Below are 14761 nucleotides of genomic sequence, written 5' to 3'. Positions count from 1 at the left end.
GCTGATTTCTTCATGTGTAATTATTCAGTTTATTCTATGGGATGTTTCCTAGTTCTGATTATTGCAACAGCCTTCTTTGTAGATCATTTTAATATCAAACTTAACTCCAAGAAGCCTTCTTTGACTCCTTGGCACTTACTGATTGCTCTTTTTTTCACTCTTTTTGTACCTAGTTTTTATCTCACCACTAAATGATTGATTTTATAGTCTTTTATTTTTCTCTAGTAGTATTATATATATTCTCTTCTAACTTGGTTGTAAGCTCAATGAGGAATAAAGACATTGTTTATACTTCCTTTGTATTCGAGTAGTGACTAGTCCAATACAGGACACTCAGTAATTGTCTAATAAATAGGGTGCTAGAGGCAGATGCTTTGGAGTTGAAGGGATTTACCCAGTGGCAGGATTTTAACATGCATGATTATGCAGATATAATTATAGCATATGTGTATTAGAGAAAGAGTAATCGTAAAAGTATATAAACATAATTATAATTGGAGGTTTTGGAGTTTCAAATTTTGTTGGAATTAAATATTTATTTATTTAGTTTTTAATTAAGCATCCTCATGTCCCCTCATTTTAAAAATCTTTGTTGATGTTGAAGGAACTTAAATATTATGACTTTCCTTTGGTGTCTTATTACAAACACCAAAGTGTAACAGCTACAGAAATTATAGTCTTCCCTGCTGTTGAGGCTTGTTAAATTTCATTATGACTGCTTTCCTACACAGACTTAGATGAGACGGAGATTTGTATCATGTGAAAATATGCTAGTAAGGAAAACTGTCAAATTAGAGGAATAACAGATTTTTTTATTTGTACCAGAATTTTCTCCATTAGACTGTTAGCCACACAGCCTTTAGAAAACAAAACAGATAACTCTTGTAAATTAAATTGCATTGAAATGATTTTTTAAAATTTGTTTTTCTTTTAAGGGAATAAAGAGAAGACTTTCTATTCAAGACAAGAATTACAATATATTTATTTTGTTCACTCACTAAGCCTCTTAGGAAGACTATTGATCTATACACAAGGCAGAAAACTATTTCCTGTAAAACTGAATAATAGAAAAGGTAAGGACAACTAGATTAAGTGAAAATTGTTCACAGTTCTCAATAGATAGTCTTTAAATAGATTCAAAATATATGTTTAAAATACTTGCCTTTGTTATATAACATTGAAGTACTTCTCAGAAAAGAGAATGCTAAGAATAAGAAAGTGATACTGTTTCTGTTAAGAGATTACATATTCACTTAAATGCTAGAGGCACCTAAGGTTTGCCATGAGATAATTATCCTCCTAGATTTTGTCTGTTTCTCGACCAAATATTTTCATTGTTTTAGAAAGCACTAATGAAACTACATAGTATTTTACTCCTTAGCTTGCATGCCTTTAAAAGGAAATTTCTTTAAATTTGACCATACAGAGTAGGAAAGAAACTCAGATATTATTAAATTCAATCACTACAGAAAGTGTGAATTCAGTTCACCTTTCTTTACAAGTAATCTTAAATTTAGTCTTTGCTTAATGACCTGTAGTTAAGGGGAACTATTTTAACTGCAGTTGATTGGTTTAAATTTTGCAAATCCTGAAAGAATAGCCATTTTCTGTTCTGATTGCCTTGACTTTTTTTCCCCATTGAATTTAACTATAATTTTGAATTATTTCAATTCAGTTGAAGTGGAAAAACTGAATCTTAAAATGACTTATTTTGTTGGCTGAGTATAGAAACTGAGTTTCTGATTGTTTCCTTTCTACCTCTCCTCTGTCTGATTTGTGCCTGTAATTTTTTTTTCATTTATTGAACAATGATTATTAAATGTGGGTTAGCCCCCTCCCCCCTATCTCTTTTGGAAAGCTAGTCCTTCAGGGCATGGGACACAGGAGTAGGAGCAAGTAATTGTGTTTCATAAATTTGTGAGTCTAAGCTAGTTACATGTATATTAGAGACCATTTTTTTCTTCTCTGATTTCTTTAGATTCAGTATCCCTTACAGATCTGCTGGTATTGTTTACCCGCCTTATCTATTACTCTCCAAGTTGTCCAAAAATGACAGTAACAGCATATGAAGGTAATTCTGTCTTTATTTTTTAATCGATAACAATTAAAGATTTAAGTATCATAAGATTATCTATGTTACATGAAGAATAAGAAACAGCTTAATTATATGTACAATAAAATCTGTTTTAGTGGAATTTTTTATCTCTTTTGTACAGTTCGTATTTTTAAGTGTAAATTACATTTAACTGTGTGCATCTAATGAATTGCTCTATTTGTTGTGTTACCTTCTACTTTTTGTCTCCTCTGTATTTTTAAAAAGTTTTATTGGTGCTCTTCTTTTGCATCTCTGTTATTACCCACAAACTTGTCTCATAAAAGTCATTCTTTGGAACAGATATGTATATTTATTTGTCCATCACAAAAAAGACAAACATTACACATTATGAAGAGGATTGAAAAATTTATTTTGCCCCCAATCCTTGCTAGATCTTTGGATTTTTATTGTTTCTTGATTTTTCTTGGAGTCATTAGTTTCCTTTTGCCTAATTTTAATTTTTAAGGAATTATTTTCTTCATTGAACTTTTATACTTCCCTTTCCATTTGGCCAATTTTACTCTTTAAAGGAGTTCTCTTTGGAAATTTTTAGTTTTTCTCTTCAGTGGATTTTTGTGTCTCTTTTATCATTTTTCCTGTTCTGTTTTTTTTTCTTCTAATCTGGGTAATTTATATTTTTGTAAATATTAACCTTGAATTTTAGTTAATAGAGATTTAGAAGGTGGGGTTCCATTGTTCATACAAAAGCTGACTGAAATTTTCCAGGTTATATGACAAAGAGGAGGTTCTTCCCAGGAGTTCAAGGATGCCTTCATTGTCCATCTCTATAAAGGTTAAGGAAACAGATTATCTTGTGACACTCACAGAGTGGGGAGTGGTCTATCTCTTAGTCATTGCTGGCAGATTCTTGCCAGAGTCCTTAATAGGCTGATCCTTCACCTGGAAGATGGTCATCTACCTGAGAGCCAGTGTGGCTTCAGAAAGGGCCAAGGTATGATTGATATGTTGTTTGCTACTTGACAAGTCCAGGAGAAATACCAGGAGCAGAATAGAGATCTGTATACAAGGTTCATCTGACCAAGGCCTTTGATACTGTCAGTCATGAGGGCTTATGGAAAATTATGTCAAAATTTGGTTGCCTGGAATTCATCGTATTGTATGTCAATTTCATGATAGTATGCTTGCCCAGATTCTGGATAATAGATGATGCTCTCACACCTTTCCACTCACTAATGGAATGAATCAAGGCTGTGTGCTTTCTCTTATGCTTTTTAGCATGATGTTATCAGCAATGTTGTCAGATACCTTCAATGAAGACGAACACAGCATCAAGGTCAGCTGCCACACTGATGATAAATTCTTCAATTTGAAAAGACTACAAGCCAAGACTAAAGTGGAGGGAGTATTGGCAGATGATTTTTTGTTTACAGATGATTGTGCACTCAGTGCAGCCCCTGAAGCTGAGATGCAACAAAATATGGATTGATTCTCTGCTGTGTGTGCTAATTTTGACCTAACAATGAACACCAAGAAAACACAGGTCTCCACCAGCCAGCAGCACACGATCTATATGTGGAACCATCAGTTACAGCAAATGGAGAAGTTTTGAATACTGTGGTTAAGTTCACTTATCTTGGCAGTATACTTTCCAGGGTTGTCCATATTGATAATGAGATTGATGCACACATTACTGGAGCTAGCTTAGTGTTTGAGAGGCTCCAAAGGAAAGTATGGGAGAGAGGAGCTATTAGACTGACTATCAAACTGAAGGTCTCCAGAGCTATTGTGCTGACTTCATTGTTGTATACCTGTGAAATCTGCACAGTGTACCAATGCCATGTTAGGAAACTGAATCACTTCCATCTGAATTGTCTTAGGAAGATTCTGAAGATCATTTGGCAGGAAAAGGTACCAGATACTGAGGTCCTTCCTTCAACTAAACTGCTAAGCTTTAGCACTCTACTGCAGAGAGCACAACTCTGATGGGCTGGCCATGTTGTTCAAAAACCAAATGTCCCCTTGCCTAAAAGACTATTTTATGGTGAACTCACACAAGACTAGCCCTCACAGTGTGGCCAGAAGAAGCAGTACAAGGATACTCTCAAGGTCTCTCTGAGGAACTTTGGAATTGATTGTGTGACAAGGGAGACAGGACTGCCCAGTATGGTGTGCCTTCATCAAAGAAGGTAGTGTGATCTATGAGCAAAGCAAAATTGAAGTAGCTCAAAAGAAATGTGAGATGTGCAGATTTAGAGAATTCACCCCAAATGTTTACACAGACTATTGTGCTCGACCTGTGCTAGAGCATTACAAGCTCATATTACTCTGATCAGACACAGTTGTACACACTGTAACTTTACTCTAACATTGTGATGTCATTTTGGTCCTCTTCCAGAATGAAGGACAAGAACCTAATACTTGTGTGTGTGTGTGTGTGTGTGTGTGTGTGTGTGTGTGTGTGTGTATGTATGTGTCTATAGTGTTGTGAAACAAAACATTTTTGTAATTCAAATTATTCTAGGTTGTCATACTTTAATTTGGTAAGTTTTATATTAATAGTATTTAAAGAATATTATTCTGTATTAAATGGATTTCCAGTATTGTGGTTTCTTTCTTTATTTTGAATACTGCATCTCCTTTTAATTACTGTATTAAGTAATATGTATTTTACTCTCGGTATTTAGGAATTTATTATTTAGTCTGGGAATTATTAAGGATCATTTTCCCTCTTTTTGCTTGCTTCTTCTTTTGGCTCCACCGGGACTTATTTTTATCCCTAGTGGGCAAAAGAAATGTAGGAATATGTAATTTTAATCAGTCACTTTTGTTAATTGTTAGCTGTTCTCTGTCAATGGAAATTTTGCTAATACAAGGTGTATCTATCACTTTCAGATATGCATAGATTTTAAAAGCATCTACATATTATTTATTTTTGTTATTTCTTTGTAGTCATTAAGTCTTGTTCCCAGTTCAGGAAAAAAAGGTTCTGTACTTTATCTTTGGCCATTCACTTATTCCTTTGGTGCTCCTAAACTATCAGCTTCAAAGGAGGAAGATTACCATATAAATGCAAGTTTCACAATAGATCTGTTTCTAAATCATCCACTTAGCTTAGAATACCTTCCCCCTAACTCATTGACTTGCTTTGTGTGTTACATCAAAGCTCTAGTCAAGTTGTATCTTTTTCCCTGAATATCAAAAAAAGAAAGTCATAGAAATTTAACATGGAAATGAACCACATCCTTATCAGATTCACCCACTGTAAAAACCAATTTGAATTGTTTATGTAGCATTTTGGTTCAGTGGGTCCACAGTAGATTATTGAAACCTAAGGTCTGATTTCATCTAAGGATTTAGACTAACATTTTATGTAATCCAAGCAAGTTACTTGCCTTCCAAGTATCTGTTTATTCTTACTTATAAAATTTAAATGAGGGAAAGTCATGTATATCAAAACATGCAGTCAATGAGCACTTTCTGTGTTGTATTCTTAGTATCTTTTCTAGATTATTTTTAAGAAATTAAATAATTGTGCACAATTATATAGTATTTTAAGGTTTACAGAGTGCTTTTCACAAATTATTTCATTTGATCCTCACAGCAATCCTATGAGGTGCTCTCTTTATCCCCCTTTTACAGAAAAGGAAATTGGGAGACAATAAGATATAATGACTTGCCCAGGGTTACACAACTGCTGAGTATCTCAGGTGAGGTTTTGAACCCAGATCTTGTCTCCACATCCAACACACTATCTATGATACAACACAGCATTTGATGTTGCTGGAACATTCATCATTCAGTGTTGTTGTTTAATTTTCTACATCTACAATTTTCTATAGAATGATTTTGGAAAGGGGAGTGGATTTTATCTGATGACCTGAATTCAAGTACTGACTCTCACATTTCTTAGCTGTTATTCTTGCGCAAATCCCTTATGTTAATAGGATCTAAGGCATAACCTTAGAGCAAGGAATGATAAGAGATTTTAAGAGGAAGGGAAGAGAAGAGAAGAAGAGGGAACTCATGGCACTTGGCTTCTATTTTCTCAGTGAGGTAGGAGGTATATTCCATAGCTGAGAGGGAAGAGGGGTGTGTGGGAGGTTTGAGGAAAGAAGAGGTTTGGGACAGCAGGATAAAGACTATTTTATGGTGGGCATAAATGAATTGCCTGTTTGAGGTTAGCTAACATACTGATGTACTGTATCTAGTATGAATGGTTATCTGACATCATCCAGATCCAGACAGCATTATATGTGTAAGAGTTGAAGAGATAGCAGGTGGTTGGAGTAATTCAGAGTTGGGATTTGACAAAGAATGAGTAGTGATACTCCAAGGAGGTGGGATATTGAAAAGATGATAATATGGAACAGAACTGGCTAACTCCAGGTTTAAGAGAGGGAAGGGAATTCATATCTATTGCTTGACCCTTTTTTGCATGACTGAGTGTCATGGGGTTTGAGGAGATTGAGGAACTGGAAGGTTAAAGTATTTGAGGTAGCATCAACATATATGTTGAAGTTCTCCAGTACAAAGGCAGGAGTTGGGGAAGGGAAGACAATGAGCCAGATATTAATCTCTTTGAGAAAAAAGAGGAATGCCCTGAGGGCCAACAGGCCACAGCCACTCTGATCTGGATTGATTTAATACAGTGAACTTCAAAGTAGAGTTTGTTAAGTGATGATGGCAAAGGAGGATTCTGAAAGTAGAGGTAAGGAGTATTCCAACTCCCTTCCAGGACTGGTATTTTTAAGGGCATGGGAGAAAGTATCACCAGTGCTAGAGACAATGGATAGGGAGTCATCTGGGGAAGATAGATTTTGCTGAATGCTAGAAAATGGGAAGTGGATAGGAGATGTGTTTATTAAACATTTACCATGTGCAAGGCACTGTGCTTGATTTAAACCCAATTCCTTCAATCCAGTGTTTTATCATGCTCCTTTTGGGGCTCAGTTTTCTCATTTGTAAAATAAGGATAAAGGTACTTACCTTGTCTACTTCACTGGGTGATTCTGAAGATTAAATATAATAATTTGTGTAAAACTTTTTGAATTATGAAGTGATGTATATGTCAATTGTGGTTACTAATAATTTTCATTTTTTTTTAATTTTAACATGTGTTTTTAAAACTTTGGGTTACAAATTTTCTCCCTCCCTCATTGAAAAGGCGAACATCTCGATACAGGTTATAGTCTTGCAAAACACTTCCATAGTAGTCATGTTGTGAAAAACTCAGTATATTTCCTTTCATCCTATCCTATCCCCCATTTATTCTATTCTCTGTTTTGACCCTGTCCCTCCCCAGAAGTGTTTGCTTCTGATTATTCCCTGCCCCAATCTGCCCTGCCCTCTATCAACCCCCTGCTGTCTTGTCCCCTTCCCCCCTTATTTTCCTGTAGGGTAAGATTGATTTCCATACCCCATTGTGTATATTATTCCCTCCTTAAGCCAAATCCTATGAGAATAAAATTCACTCATTCCCTTTCACCTTCCCCCATTTCCCCTCCACTGTAAAAGCCTTTTCTTGTCTGTTTCATGTGAGATAATTTACCCCATTCTACTTCTCCCTTTCTCCTTCTCCCCGTATAATCCTCTCTTGACCCCTTAATTTTATTTTCCAGATATCACCCCTTCATCTTCAACTCACCCTGTGCCCTCTATCTATCTATCTATCTATCTATCTATCTATCTATCTATCTATCTATCTATCTATCTATGCATACATATAATTTTTTTCCCTCCCACTACCCTAATGCTGACAAAGGACTCATGAGTTAGAAATATCATCTTTCCCTGCAGGAATGTAAACAGTTCAACCTTAATAAGTCTCTTATGATTTCTCTTTCCTGTTTACCTCTTCCATTTTTCACTTGGGTCTTGTATTTGAAAGTCAAATTTTCTATTCAGCTCTGGTCTTTTCCTCAGGAATGCTTGAAAGTCCCCTATTTCATTGAATGACCATTTTTTACCCTGAAGAATTACTCAGTTTTGCTGGGTAGGTGATTCTTGGTTGTAATCCTATCTCCTTTGCCCTCTGGAATATCATACTCCATGCCCTCTAGTCCCTTAATGTAGAAGCTGCTAATTCTTGTGTTATCCTGGTTGTGCTTCCACAATACTTGAACTGTTTCTTTCTGGCTGCCTGTGACATTTTCTCCCCGATGTGGGAATTCTGGAATTTGGCTACAATATTCCTAGGAGTTTTCCCTTGGGGATCTCCTCAGGAGGTGATCAGCAGATTCCTTCAATCTCTATTCTGCTCTCTGGTTCTAAAATATCAGGGCAGTTTTCCTTGACAATCTCCTGAAAGATGACGTCCAGGCTTTTTCCTGATCAGGGCTTTCAGATAGTCCAACAATTTTTAAGTTCTCTCTCCTGGATTTGTTTTCCAGGTCAGTTGTTTTTCCGGTGAGATATTTCACATTCTCCTCTATTTTTTCATTCCTTTGGATTAGTGTTACATTGCCTTGATTTCTCATATAGTTGCCAGCTTCCAATTGCTCCATTCCAATTTCTAGGGAAGTATTTTCTTCAGTAAGCTTTTGGACCTCCTTTTCCACTTGGCCAATTTTGCCTTCTAGGGCATTCTTCTCCTCATTGGCTTCTTGGACATCCCTTGGCATTTAGGTTAGGCTATTTTTTAAGGTGTTATTTTCTTCAGTATTTTTTTGAGTCTCCTTTAGCATCACTCTCAGTTTTTCCTCTACTTCTTTTACTTGCTTCTCAAAATCCATTTGAGCTCTTCCATGGCCTGGGACCAATTCATATTTTTCTTGGAGGCTTTGGATGTAGGAGCTTTGGCTTCCTTGTCTTCTTCTGGTTGTATGTTTTGATCTTCTTTGTCACCAAAGTAAGATAATATAGTCTGACTCTTTTTGCTCTGCTTGCTCATGATCTCGGCCAATTACTTGAGTTATAAACTCTTTGTTAAGGTAAGGGTCTGTTTCCAGTGTGGAGAATGTACTGTCCCAAGCTTCAGGGGTTTTGTGAAGCTGTTTTCAGAGATACTTCTAGGGACCTGTAAATTTTCAGTTCTTCCAAGGTGCTACGATTAAGGGTGAGGTGTTTACTCCTTTCCTGTCCTGTGCTCTGCTCTATGAGTGACCACAAGCACTCTTTTCTGTCTTGGAACTGTGAGGAGGATTTCCTCTCCACAGCCACTACAAGCTCCACCATGCCAGCGCTTCTCCTTGCCCCAGGACCACCACCCAGAACTGTGACCCAGATGCAAGCATGGGCAAAGCAAGAGAATCCTGCACCAGCAGAGAGATCCCTGCAATCCCCCTCTGAACAGCCACTTGATTCCCGCTCAGTCTGTGGGCCAGAAGCTCAAGAGGCAGCTGCTGCCCCAGGCTGAGCTCAGGGAATGGGGCTGGGACCCTGCACTTCTCTCTCCCCTCAGAAACAGACTTTTTCCCCTGACCTTCTAAGTTGTCTTTGGTGTTCATGGGTTGAGAAGTCTGGAAACCGCCACAGCTGCCTGCGATTCAGTCCTCTGAGGCCTGCTTCAGTTTGCTGCAGCCTGCACGCACACACCGAACTGCGTTCCTCTCCCACCCCGGGGCGATATACCTTTCTGATCAACCATCCAGGTTGTCTTGGGCTGGAAATTTGTTTCACTTGGTCTTTTTATGGGTTCTGCTGCTTTAGAATTTGTTTAGAGCCGTTTTTTAATAGGTATTTGGAGGGGTTTTGTGGAGAGCTCAAGCAAGTCACTGCTTTCACTTTGCCATCTTGGCTCTGCCCCCCCAATCCTAATAATTGCCATTTTTAACAATTATTTTATTCAGTTTAATCTAGTTATTCCTTCTTGAGCCAACAGATTACAACAAATTTTCTTCTTTTGTCTTAATGTTTGTTTTTTGGATTTGTAGTATATCATTCTTATTTCTCAATTAAATTATTATGGAAATGTTTAAAAGTGTTTCATTCCCTTTAAATATGAATTTTGTTATTCTGAGGTAATATTGGTAGGAAAAAGTGATGTAACATATTACCATTCTTGTTTCTCACCCACTTGCCTAAAGTGGACTTCATTTCATGTAGGGTTAATTGGCAACAGAGCCACATGATGCCTGCTTTAGATCAACCCCAATAGCATGGTAAAAAAACAAAACAAAACAAAAATAAACCACACTAGTTTTATGTCAGAAAACCTGGATTCCATTCCTAGGTCTGACATTTAATGTTTGTATGTCTGTAATGTCTTTGAAGCTCAGTTCCTCATATGTAAAATGAGAAAATGAGAATAATGCTTGCCTTTTCTCCATCTCACTGGACTATTATGAGGATTAAATGAGATAACGTGAACATGCCTTGAAAATTGTAAAACTATGCAGATGAAGCTTTATTAGTAGTAGTAATCAGAGCTTCTTCTATTATATAAAAATGTAACAAGATAATTTAAGTAACCTAAGGATTTTATGCTGTTTTGAAGCAGTTCCTTTAATCAGTAGATTTCTTCAGGATCAGTTTGTACACTTTGACCTGGATCTTCTTGGGTTGAAATGCAGAACTAGAGAGTTAGCTCTAGAATTAACATAGCATTAATGGGAACATTACTATCTCTTGCCTTCTGTAGATGACCCACTATGAAAATGGTTTTGTGGAAAGAACAAAAGCCAAATTATCATGAGACAGGTATTCTATCACTATGATGATAGACAATGAGCATGATGCTCTAAGTACCAGTCTAATTTTGTAGCATATACACAGTTAAACGTATGACTTATAAGACATTTTAAATTGGTGCACATGCTATACTTGCTTTGATGGATATGATTTCAGCCATATAGTCACACATGATAGATCACAACCCATCAACCCTTCTCATCCTTCATAATTCTAATAGTAATAATTGACAATTTTATAAGACTTTAAAGTTTGCAAAGTCTTTATATATTATGTCAGTCGATCCTCATGACTCTGTGAGGTAAGTATGACCAGTATTATTATCCCTATTTTACAGAAGAAGAAATTGATGATCAGAGATGAAGTCATTTGTCCTTGGGTCATACACTTAGTAAGCAAGGCATAAATTCAGGACTGTATCCACTACACCATGCTGCCTCTTTGCCTTCTCTATGTCCTTCCTTAAATCCTGCAGACAGGATCAACCCAGTTGATAAAGAGATTTTCTTCTAGGTTAACAGTTCTTCAACTTTTTGGCCCCAGAAGCCCTTTACACTTAAAAATTATTAAGGACCCCCAAGTCTTTTGTTTATGTTGTATTTATCAATGTTAATAGTGTTAGAAATTAAAATTGATAAAATTTTAACATATTCATTCATTTCATATGCTAATCTATCCACTATATGTTAACATAAATGACACATTTTTATGAAAAAATTACTATTTTCCAGAAATATTGATGAGAAGAGGGGAAATGTTTTATATATTTTTGTAAATCTCTTTAATGCCCGGTGTAATAGAAGACAGCTGAATTCTATCTGTTGTTGCATTAAATCTATTATGATATGCATTTTTGTTCAGGTATTTGGAAAACATTTATCCTCACACAGATATGTATTAGAAAGAAAGAGGAATATCTTAATGTACTAATAAAGTTTTAATATTATTAAAATGCTTTGATTTTGTGGACCTCCTGAAAACAGGTTTCAGGAACCCTTAGGGGTCCATGGACAACACTTTGAGAAATACTGGGGCAGCTAGGTGGCGCAGTGGATAGAGCTCCGGCCTTGGAGTCAGGAGGACCTGAGTTCAAATCCGGCCTCAGACACGCACTGACTAGCTGTGTGACCCTGGGCAAGTCACTTAACCCTATTGCCTAGCCAAAAAAAAAAAAAAAAAAAGAAATACTGCTGTAGGTCTCTTAATATTTCTTGGATAGTAATGCAACTACTAGGTTGTCCATGTATTATTAGTACTTCATACTTCATGATTGCCCAACCTTTTCCAAACATTCATGTCCCTGATAATTTCTTTTATGCTACCTCTTATATTCAGCTTAGCATTGGTAATGTCCTGTAGTCCACTTAACTCATTGTATGTATTTCTCTTTCCTTTTTGATTACTCGCAGTTGTGATTCTTGAGAAATGTCAATGTTTCTCGATTTGTAGGCATATAAAGCAAGACCTGAAAATGGTTAGCATTGAAAAGGTGTATACTTGAGTAAAGGAGCAGCATGAAATTATTTGAAGTGTTGCATAATGTCACAAATGCAATCAAACCCACTACCTTTTTACCTGTTTAATTCTGGAGTTAGTTCATTTTTGTGCCCATCCAAGATATATGTGCTGCTGAACTAACCCAGTGCAGTGGCTTGCAACCCATCAAACTGTATCTCATAATCTATTCATTGGGCATTATTTATCCACTTGGTTTTTCCTTTGTAGGTTATTAGGGCAACAGGGAACTTCCTTTGTTCTAATTACCTGATGGGCTGATGTTACAGTTTAGTCTGATATGATTTCCATGTCTGTAACCAGCTATTTATTGTCTCTAAAGTTTTAGTTAATTTTTTTTTTGGTGATGTTTGATCCAATATTTCACCTTTACTGAAAAATTTCTTCATGACATATAGGTGTGAGGCTTCTGAATAATCTGATATTACTATATGTCCCTCATTTATTACCTTTCCTATTCATGAGTTTTCATTTTTATCCATATTTAAATCATACGAAGATGAGAAGGTATGTCACTTTGGACTTAGCCTAGATTGGAACTAATAATAATCATATTACTTATGTCAAAGGATTGCTATGAAATGTAGACTTATTAACCAATAAAATAAGATGTAACTCTAAGTGATTATGATGATGACTTGTAATTTTTGCCATTTGCTATCTTTTCTTTCTCCTATATGATCTTTGGACCATCTTGATGAGTTGCCAATCTTTACTGAAATCTCAAAGTTCAGACATCATAGTCACATTTTAAAATGTGTTCCATAAGAAACTCCTTTTTCTCAGTAAAATTCCATTTACTTTAACTTGGTTGACTGACTTGTAAGACTGCTTCAAGAGCTTGGCTTTTTTTTTTTTTTTAATGATTTTTACATTCCTTTGGATATTTGAAAAAATTTCCAGAGTGCAACATTTAAGCATTCAAATGAATGTTGTGTACGTGTCACTTCTTGGCAAAAATCCTGAAAATAATTCAAGTGAATAAATGCTGGACAGCTTAATTGGTCAGAACATTTTCAGTACAACAATGGATTTCTCTGACACTTCCAACAATAGAGAAGGACAATATATCTTAAAATTCTATTTTCGTAAGTTTAAGCTATTATGTATTTTTCATATATTTCTTTAATTTTCCTATATGTATTGACAAATAATTAAGCAAAATTTATTATGCATAGAAATCAGGGCTGAGAATCAGAAGAATTGGGTTCTAGACAAAGCAGTGCATCTGTCTAAATTGAACCAATTCATTTCATATATGGCTCAGTTCCCTGTCTTATCTAATTCTTCAACCATATACTATTTATTCACCTTTATAAAAGGCTAAAAGTTTTTCCCTTTTGTTTTAAAAGAAAATCTTAGTCCTTAATATTTAATATACATGTTAAAAGAAGTAGAAATTTTATATTCTTCCCAGAATTACTTTTGGTTTGGCCTGTAACAGCTGCCAAATATACCACTTCTTAATTCTAAGATATCCCAGGTTGTAGTCTGTTACTATCTGTATCATTGTACATTTTTTTTTTTGCTTTCTATTTTATTTATTTTAAAGAAAATATTTATTTTTAACATAAAAAAACAAAAAAAATTAAGTTACAGATTCTCACCCCTCCCCTCCCACTGAGAAAGCAAGCAATATGATTATATTATTGATATATTGCATATATTGATTATATATGCAAAATCATGCAAAGTATATTTCCATGTTAGCCACATTATATCTGCTCCAAAAAAAATAAAAATAAAATGAGAAAAATGTACTTCATTTTGCACTCATAGTTCATTAATTCTTTCTCTGGAGGCAGAGAACATTTTTCTTGAGCCCTTTGGAATTGTGTTCGATCATTGTCTTGATCAGAGTAGCCAAGTTTTCCCCAGTTGTTCATCATTACAATATTGTAGTTACTGTGGACAGTGATCTCCTAGTTCTGCTTACTTCACTTTGCATCAGTTAATAGTGTTCCCATGTTTTTCTGAAACCACTCTTCTTGTCATTTCTTATAGCACAACAGTACTGCATCACAATCATATGCTACAACTTGTTCAGTCATTCCCCAATTAATGGGCATCCCCTCAATTTCTGTTTTTTTTTTTTTTGCCACCACAAAAAGAGTTCCTATAAATATTTTTGTTCATATAGATTCTTTTCTTTTTTCTTTGACCTCTTTGGAGTATATACCTAGTGGTATTGCTGGGTCAAAGGGTATGTATAGTTTTATAGCCCTTTAGGCATTGTTCCAAATTGTTCTCTAGAATAGTCGGACCAGTTCACAACTCCACCACCAGTTCATTAGTATACCTGTTTTCCCTCATCTCTTCCAGCAATTGTAATTTCTGATAGCTATGAGGTAGTATCTCAGAATTGTTGCAATTTGCATTTCTCTAATTAAAAGTGATTTAGAGCATTTTTGCTTGTGGCTATAGATAGCTTTAATGTCTTCTTCTGAAAACTGGCAGTTCATATCCCTAGACATATTATCATTTGGGGAATGGCTTTTATTTTTACAAATTTGATTCAGTGCCCTATATATTTGAGAAAAGATTCCTATACCCAACCAAGTA

The 14761-nt window shown here is 35.6% G+C and overlaps 1 protein-coding gene across 2 annotated transcripts in view; it reads left to right on the top strand.

Annotated features, from left to right (window-relative positions):
• The window catches only part of TBC1D32 (TBC1 domain family member 32), a 232465-nt gene that overhangs the window by 40012 nt on the left and 177692 nt on the right, over positions 1-14761 (top strand). For both annotated transcript variants that reach the window (XM_027848616.1, XM_027848617.1), the window contains exons 13-14: positions 936-1073; positions 1979-2071. In XM_027848616.1, the coding sequence (XP_027704417.1) occupies positions 936-1073; positions 1979-2071 (231 nt within the window). The remainder of the gene's footprint in view (positions 1-935; positions 1074-1978; positions 2072-14761) is intronic.

Source organism: Vombatus ursinus, unplaced genomic scaffold (assembly GCF_900497805.2).
Source record: "Vombatus ursinus unplaced genomic scaffold, bare-nosed wombat genome assembly UNPS02006779.1, whole genome shotgun sequence".
In the NCBI taxonomy this organism is placed as follows: domain Eukaryota; kingdom Metazoa; phylum Chordata; class Mammalia; order Diprotodontia; family Vombatidae; genus Vombatus; species Vombatus ursinus.
Note: the sequence above shows the minus strand (reverse complement) of the source record. Positions and strands in the feature narration are given on the sequence as shown.